At 48.3% G+C, this 8152-nt stretch overlaps 1 protein-coding gene across 10 annotated transcripts in view; it reads left to right on the plus strand.

Moving 5' to 3' along the window:
- Window positions 1-5778, plus strand: part of LOC122393841 (60S ribosomal protein L15-like) — a 12520-nt gene extending 6742 nt beyond the window's left edge. For all 10 annotated transcript variants that reach the window (XM_043390324.1, XM_043390286.1, XM_043390255.1 and 7 more), the window contains 3 exons: window positions 3048-3234; window positions 3676-3923; window positions 5499-5778. In XM_043390324.1, coding sequence (XP_043246259.1) covers window positions 3063-3234; window positions 3676-3923; window positions 5499-5693 — 615 coding nt within the window. In that variant the 5' untranslated portion in view covers window positions 3048-3062 and the 3' untranslated portion in view covers window positions 5694-5778. The remainder of the gene's footprint in view (window positions 1-3047; window positions 3235-3675; window positions 3924-5498) is intronic.
- The last annotated feature ends 2374 nt before the right edge of the window (window positions 5779-8152 follow it).

Below are 8152 nucleotides of genomic sequence, written 5' to 3' on the forward strand. Positions count from 1 at the left end.
GGCGCGCGGCAAACCCGGTGGCAGCCAGACTCGAGGACGAGCTGCAGCGGCACATTGAGCGGTACCGTCCGATGGCACCGCACTACCGCTACCTGCACGCCCCCAGACGCCGATATCTCGCACCGGACCTCAACGCAGCTGTGATGTACCAGCAGCTTGTGGAGGAAAAGGGCAAGATCTGCTCTTACGAGCGGTTTCGCAAAGCGCTGCGAAGTGCCAACGTGTCGTTCGCTCGCTTAGGCCAAGAAGAGTGCGAGATATGTACTGCATTTGACCACCACGTGAAAACTTGCTTTGAACATGAGTCGTGCAGCACGTGCCAGGAACACGCCGCCCACCACGATCGCGCCGAACAGGCTAGGGCAGAGTACGCCCGAGACCGCGAAACCACAGCGTCAGCAGAGTCGCACCTGATTGTTTCCGTGGACATGATGAGGGTCGCTCTCCTTCCCATCCTCCCTCACAAAGTGTGCGTATTCACCCCGCGACTTGTAACTTACAACGAGACTTTCGCGCCGTTGGGAGGAAAGGGGGCTGTGTCCGTCTTGTGGCACGAGGGCGTGTCTGGCCGAGATGCACCAGACGTCGCTTCAACATTCATAAAGTTCGTGGAGCTGAACCACAACACGAAACAGTTCACCTTCTGGGCAGATAACTGCTCTGCCCAAAACAAAAACTGGACCTTGCTCTCGGCTCTTCAAAATTGTGTCAACAGGAGCGATCTTGCAGTCAAAACCATCACAGTCAAGTTTTTAGAGAAGGGACATACTAGTATGTCTGCTGATGCGGTGCACCAGGTGGTGAGCAAAAAACTTTCAAAATCTAGTGTGCGTGTGCAAGACTTTCGGGACTACGTTGTGGCATGTGAGATGGCGGGCTCAGTGCATGTGATGGCGCCGGGAGATTTTTTCGATGTCAGCAGTGGGGTGAGCGCTACGAAGCTGAAGCGTCTCGCTGATGAGGAGAAGCGACCGCTCCTGCGGGAAATAAAGGTCGTTCAGGTGCGGCGGGACGACGACCGACTGTACGTGAAGGTTGTCCATGGGCACCCAAAGTGGTCGGCTTACGACCTTTTCAAAACAACTTTTATTCCATGTGAGCAGCCAGAGAGGCGAACGACTCCCAGGGGGGTTAACAAGGAAAAGTTGGCCAAAATCATCAACAACCTAACACCTCTTATGGATGGTCATAAGACCGCCTTCTGGCTATCCCTCAACGGGACAAACGTCCGTGACCTGATGGGATAGGCTGCTGCCTAGCCGTCAATAACACGAAAGATGGCTGAGCTGACCAGTGAAATGTTTGAAGTGGTGTTCAGTTTGTAGTCGTATCGACTGTTTTGATGTTTTATAGCCGTCAATACTACGGAAAATGGCTGAAATGTTTGAATGTTTGTATTCGTGTCGACTGTTTGTATCGACTGTTTTCATGTTTGTAGCCGTCAATACTACGGAAAATGGCTGAAATGTTTGAATGTTTGTAGGTATTCGTGTCGACTGTTTGTATCGACTGTTTTGATGTTTTATAGCCGTCAATACTACGGAAAATGGCTGAAATGTTTGAATGTTTGTATTCGTGTCGACTGTTTGATGTTTTAGCAGGATTCCGTAATACAGGAATGACGAACTATTTTGTTTAATTCTGTATAAGGTTTAATGTGGTTAATGTTTAAGACATGTAATAGGTAGGTAATTACGGACTATCAGCTATGATAAAATGGCATTTTCCCAAACCTAGGATGCAATATGCAGCCATCTAGGCATGCAGACTAATTGCGTATTATTCGTCGGACGAATATGATGTCTACCACGTCCGCGTCCTACCAGTATCAACTTAATGAGACCAACCGCCCGCCCTTAAGCTAGGTCAAACACTAGTTAAACCCAGACATTCATTCATTCATTCATTCATTTACGCGTCTACCCTTTTCTTCCACACCGCCAAATGTTTAATAGTTCGTGGCAAAAAGCCGTGAAATCGCTTGATCACCTGACGGCTTTTTTCCACACCGCTTGTTGGAAATTTCGCAAGCCAGTTACAAAGGAAAAAAAAAGATAGGCATTTTAAGCTTATCTAAGAAAACATTACACGATTATATTAGTATCAGAAGAAACATTGAAACATGACGTTTTGTTTGGTACCAAAATCGTCATTCTGACGTGTGGCACTTTAAAGTTATAACTCATTTTTGGTCGCGACAACCTTTTGGTCCCTCCTGTGAAATCAATTTTTGGCCAGACAGGATCTCACCCTTTTTTTCCTTTGCACGGCAGTGTGACATTAGCGTTCATTATGTTGGTGTAGCATAAATTTTTATTATAAATGGTCACATTTTCTATTGGCAATTACTTAATGGGCAGGGTAGGATGATTTTTGATGTCAAACAAATATTGAACTTTGTAATGAGGTCGCGGGTTGGTTGACCACAGGCGCAGCTGGATGGCTATGTATGATACCTACTGTCCCACTGTTGAATGGGATGACTGTGATGTCAAATTTTTATCTTTGGGTGAGATGTTGGGCTCTAATTTTTTCAGGTAAAATTTATTTTCTTAAGCTCAGACATTATCTTATCAAACCTAACCTTCCCTTATCTTAAGTCTCTACCAAACCTGCTCTTCACCTGTCTTACATATATTCATTCAAACCTTACCTATTACTTAATTTGTTGGGTGAAAAGGACTTGGGGGTCGGGTTGGATTTCATTTGGTTATGTTTCAGCTACCTTGGCATCTCGCCAGTTTTCATTTGGCATCATAAACCATCATTCTGCCGCGATAAGGGCATTCAGCGGTGATCTCATTGAGCTTAAAATAAGGGACATACGTTTGTTCCTCTCCAACGTGATATATGGACATTGACTACCAGAAACAAAAATATTGAAACTTCTGATGTTGCCTGTAACTTCTATCTGTTGCATGGTGATGACATTTAAATTAGCCATATCTAATCATTTTACTAAAACTAATTGTGCAATTCACAGAACTCTCAGGATTTGCACTTGTTTTGTAATGCATAACAACATGTTCAATATTGTCTTGTTACAGACCAAATAGGCCAAGATGGGAGCCTACAAGTACATGCAGGAGTTATGGCGCAAGAAGCAGAGTGATGTGATGCGTTACCTGCTGCGCGTGCGGATGTGGCAGTACCGCCAGCTGAACAAGATCCACCGCTGCGTCCGGCCCACCCGCCCTGAGAAGGCGCGGCGTCTCGGCTACCGGGCCAAGCAGGGTATGAGCACTGTGCTGTCAATGTTGGGTGTATTTGCATGTTGCTAACTCTGATACCTAGTAATATTATGGCCAATTGTTGAAGCTAGATTTTAGTAATGTGTAAGTTGGTGGAACTGGAGGATGCTGCCAGCTACTTCCATTATGCTATTGAGAATGTTTCTTCACACTCAAAGGATAATATGCATTCTTTCTCTGTGTAAGGACCGCATTTTATTCATAGTGTTGTCTTAAGGAGAGAAAGTACAGCAACTGACGGCTTACCAACCTGGCTCATGTTGCATATTGGGCCGGGGTGGAGCTTGGACCACATTTGTATTTTGCACCCTACTGCCTTCATGTAGCCATCAATTGTTAATTTGCCTAGTCTGTTGTCCATATTTATTCATCTTCAAAATGAAAGATGAAGTGCCAAGTTTGACGGTCGTTTTTCCGTTCCCAGGATACGCCATCTACCGCGTTCGCCTGCGCCGCGGAGGCCGCAAACGCCCGGTGCACAAGGGCGCCACCTACGGCAAGCCGGTGCGCCAGGGAGTGAATGAGCTGAAGCTCAACATGAACCACCAGTCGGTGGCCGAGGGTCGCGTCGGCAAGAAGTGCAACGCGCTGCGTGTGCTCAACTCTTACTGGGTTGGCCAGGACGCCACCTATAAGTACTTCGAGGTGATTCTCGTCGATCCCGCGCATAAGGTGAGCATAGGGTATGATTGGTGGTTGAAGGGGTGGAATGTTTGATTCGTGGATGGGAGAGCTGAGGGAGGGCGATCGCGATGATGCTGATAGGATTTTTATCGGGGTCCGCGGCAGTGGTGCCGATTTTTTGATGTCTTTATCGTTGGTACGATATTTCTTGTTCATGGGCGCGTTTCTTCCATATATAGGACGCATTTAGCGGTGCCGACCAAGTTCGATTAAAGGTAGTGTGCCACCTTTGAAAGATTTCCCATTTTATTTTTCCTAGGATAAGAAGCTTCTGTTTTTACCTAATATCGCAAAAAAAAATCAAAAATGGGCCTGGAATAGTGCCTTTTTCGCCTAAAAGTTTTTCGGTTTTTAGATATGTATAACAACTGTAGTGGGCTCACCTGCAAACAGGCGTCGGGCAACAATCGCGAATGCGGCGCACTTGTGACAATAAGCAAAGGTCATTATAGTGTTACGACCATACGACGTACGGGAATGAGTTATCAGCTGTCTAATCGTAGACAACACAATGTCGAGCCTTAAACTGTAAGCCCGTATTGGTATTGTTTCGTTTATTTGGCTGTCAAACATTATTTATGGTTTGAAATATGATTTTATGTAAAATAATTGATATGAAAAAGCCGTCTTATAAGTTATGACCCCATTTCACAACACGCAAGTGGCAGAAATGACAATGATCAGCTGACGCATTGTTCTTGGCCGAAGTCAGAGCGCGCGGCCCGACGCACCACGCGTATTTGGAAATTCCGACCTCGACGAGCATCAGAAGCCACCTAACAGGCGTGTTCGAAACCGCAGGAGATGATGATGAACGGGTTTATCGAAACTTGATTGGATGAGCATATCGGTAATAGCGATTTCAGTGTGTGCATTTATTGTTCATAGTGGTGTGAAATGTGGTTGGGGTACGACCGACAACCCGTCGGGGCGAATTTCGCACTGGGGTACTCAAAATTTGAAGAATTTAAGACGTTTCCATGAGTTTTGAAGGTATGGATAAGTTCTAAAAATCCGGTTCTCCTTATCTGGGCCATTATCTCCATACGGTCCAAGAAAGCTGGCACACTACCTTTAAATGTCGTTATTTTTGTTTTGGAACGGGACGTCATAGAACCTTATTTCTTTCTCAGTGTAAGGACCACATTTTATCTATAGTGTTGTCCTAAGGAGAGAAAGTACAGCAACTGACGGCTTACCAACCTGGTCCATGTTGCATATTGGGCCGGGGTGGAGCTTAGACCACATTCGTTTCCTGGACTCATCCTTAACGCTGTCATTGCCGACTTCCGAGAAGTTGTCTTTTCAGCAGATGGGAGATACGAATCGTTCCTGCTAAGGTTGACGTGATTGCGGTAGGATTTGGTCTCCTGGCTGTTCCTCTCCTGAGCTTTTTTCAATGATCCAAACCTACTTCTTGTTGAGAAGCCAGAATGTTCGATGTTTGCATCACTACTATTTCACGTCCTTCGCCGAGTCGCCATAACGCATGACCATATATATCCCCGCCCGCCGCTCTCTCCCACCTCGACCCGACTACTGACGCCCGTCTCTCCTCTACAGGCCATCCGCCACGACGCTAAGATCAACTGGATCTGTAACGCCGTGCACAAGCACCGCGAACTGCGCGGCAAGACCTCGGCCGGCCGTAAGCACCGCGGCATCGGCCACGGACGCAAGTTCAACAACACCAAGGGTGGCTCGCGACGGGCCAACTGGCTGCGACGGAACACGCTCTCGCTGCGCCGCAAACGTTAAATTGCCCTATTGCCGTCCGCCTAATGTTGCCACTGTCGCGGCCGCGGGTCTTCGTGACAAAAATACACGCTGCTCAGAGCCGGGAGCGCCTTGTTTTGTGGGATAGAGGGGTGAGGTTACGAGAGTTTAGGAGTCAGAGAGGGTGACGAAAATGAGGGGCAAGGGAGGGACAGGGGGCTTGGCTGCAGCTGGTGGTTTTGCCAGTGAATCTGGTTCGGAGGTAGTACGAACGCCGATTTCATGCGAAATTGACTGGGCTATCAGGGTGTCCAAATGGAAATCGCTGTCATTAGTACGCTCTGTCTGTACAAACTATTTGTCGTTGATACTCGGTGCTCAAATATTCGTAACAGCTGTATGTAACGACGATATCGTTCGCGCTCACTTGGAACGCATTGCCCCCTACGTAGCTCCGCGAAAGCTAACGTGGCTAACGCAAGAGTGGCGCCACCTGTTTGACCAGTCTAGGGTACAAAGCTCTGGTTTACGTCCTCGCCGCTAGTCATTTGATGGATAAACTCAACTGACGTGAACCAGTGAAGCTTAGCTCCAGTCAGCTTTTGCTCAAGTATGATTGCACTTGTATCATGCTTTGCTCAAGTATTAAAAACCTATTCTGATTCCTTGTCCTTGCACCTTCGCAGACTCAGACGCCCATTTGGTGCACCATAAGCCAAAGTCTCTTGGCAGACGCCGTGCTTGATTAGTTATCGTGTTTGTATGCTCTTGTCACTGCCAATCGGGAAGTTTGCTGTCGCTATTTTTACCATGCACGTCCTGTGGTATCTTCATTGGTCCAGCGACCACCGGTCATGAGTTCGTGAGATAGATAACTACTGGTCAGCAGGCCGCCGAATTCTGGCTCGGCTGGTGGCTGGGGATGGGATGAATAGAACCCAGCCCTCAGCTGAAGATCAGAAGCTGAAACAAATGCCTGAAGTATAGTTTTATCATGACATTATACACACCTGGCTGGCTGGGTTAGTATTTGGCTGGCTAGAACCTAACCTAACCTACCTGGCATGACGTGGCTGTCTGTGTATGCCTGATGTCTCATATGCAGTGTGCTGTTATCAGTCGTCAATTTTTTTTAGTGGGAGGGAGAAGTCCCATGTAACTTGTCTCACTGATGATTAAGTGCGGTCCTGGTATCGTTCGCAAGGCTCATCAGAATCTCGCTGTTAATAATTGATCCTACATGTATGTATCGAGCAAACGGTCTGGATCATTTATACTCTCGTTGCCACAACACTGCATTACTGCTCACAGATCGATGAGGGCCACGCTGTCGAAATCGCACCTCTATGCTGCATATCATGTGACAGGCAATGCATACCTGCCATCCGATCATGAGTTCTCGGGTTAATGCTAGTGCACCGTTACTGTCGAAATGCATAGATGTGCTTATAAATCGCAGACTGCTCTACTCAGTTCCCCAGTCATGTGTTTAGGCTTACCCCTCCAATGTCTGTCTCAACATGATTCAGTGTCATCAGGACGCCGCTCCGTTACTCAGAAATAGGTACGTCATGGCGGCATTTGGATGATGTCATGCGGTCGCTCGACTGGAAATGGGGAAGATCTGTGACCGCTCTGCGTGTCATATAATTTGTATACACCGGTGACTTTTTTCGCAAGAACGATGCCAGAGCTGAAAGGTGAGTATCGGGCTGATGGGTTGGGACTTATGAAGCATCGTATGTGACGCATGGACTACTCGTTCGTATGTGACCCTAACTGTGGATTGGGAACTCTGTCACGTGGGAAATGGTTTGGTGTTTTAGTTTACAGAGACGAAAGTTTTACGTTTTTACAGCTGTTTTGTTTACAGGTGTTCAGCCGGAGTAGTGCTGACTGCTGGTGTGTGGAAGGAAGATAAACCTGGTGTGTGGAAGGAAGATAAACAACCGAAGAAGCCGCTACTTTGCTTGGAAGACGATAGCCATCAGTTGAAGCGTTCGTACTGCGACCTCGGTAAGTAAATGCATCGTGAAAAGTCGTGTTGTTTCACGTGAGCCTCTCTCTCTCTCTCTCTCTCTCTCTCTCTCTCTCTCTCTCTCTCTCTCTCTCTCTCTCTCTCTCTCTCTCTCTCTCTCTCTCTCTCTCTCTCTCTCTCTCTCTCTCTCTCTCTCTCTCTCTCTCTCGCTGAGCTATGCCGAGCTGCATCGATTTTACCGGCGCCCGGCGGGTCGCGACAGGCCCGGCCGCCGTCGCCCGCCGCCGCCAAGGTCGCGCCATGCACCCACCGGTCACCGGCCCCGCCGCGCGGTGCCTGTCTGTTCAGGCGGCAGCGTCGGCGTCGGTCGAGACGGGCACGTCCTCGGCTCGCTCAGCGGTGCCGGGTGCGCTGTGACGAATCCCGGCCTAGCTGCCGTGCCGACGGGACCGACCGGCTGTGTGCCTGGAATCGCCCCTGCTCCGGCGGCGGCGCCGACACGCCCTTTCGAGCGGCCGGCTGG

Source organism: Amphibalanus amphitrite, unplaced genomic scaffold, assembly GCF_019059575.1.
Source record: "Amphibalanus amphitrite isolate SeventyFive unplaced genomic scaffold, NRLGWU_Aamphi_draft 000025F_arrow, whole genome shotgun sequence".
Classification (NCBI taxonomy): Eukaryota; Metazoa; Arthropoda; class Thecostraca; order Balanomorpha; family Balanidae; genus Amphibalanus; species Amphibalanus amphitrite.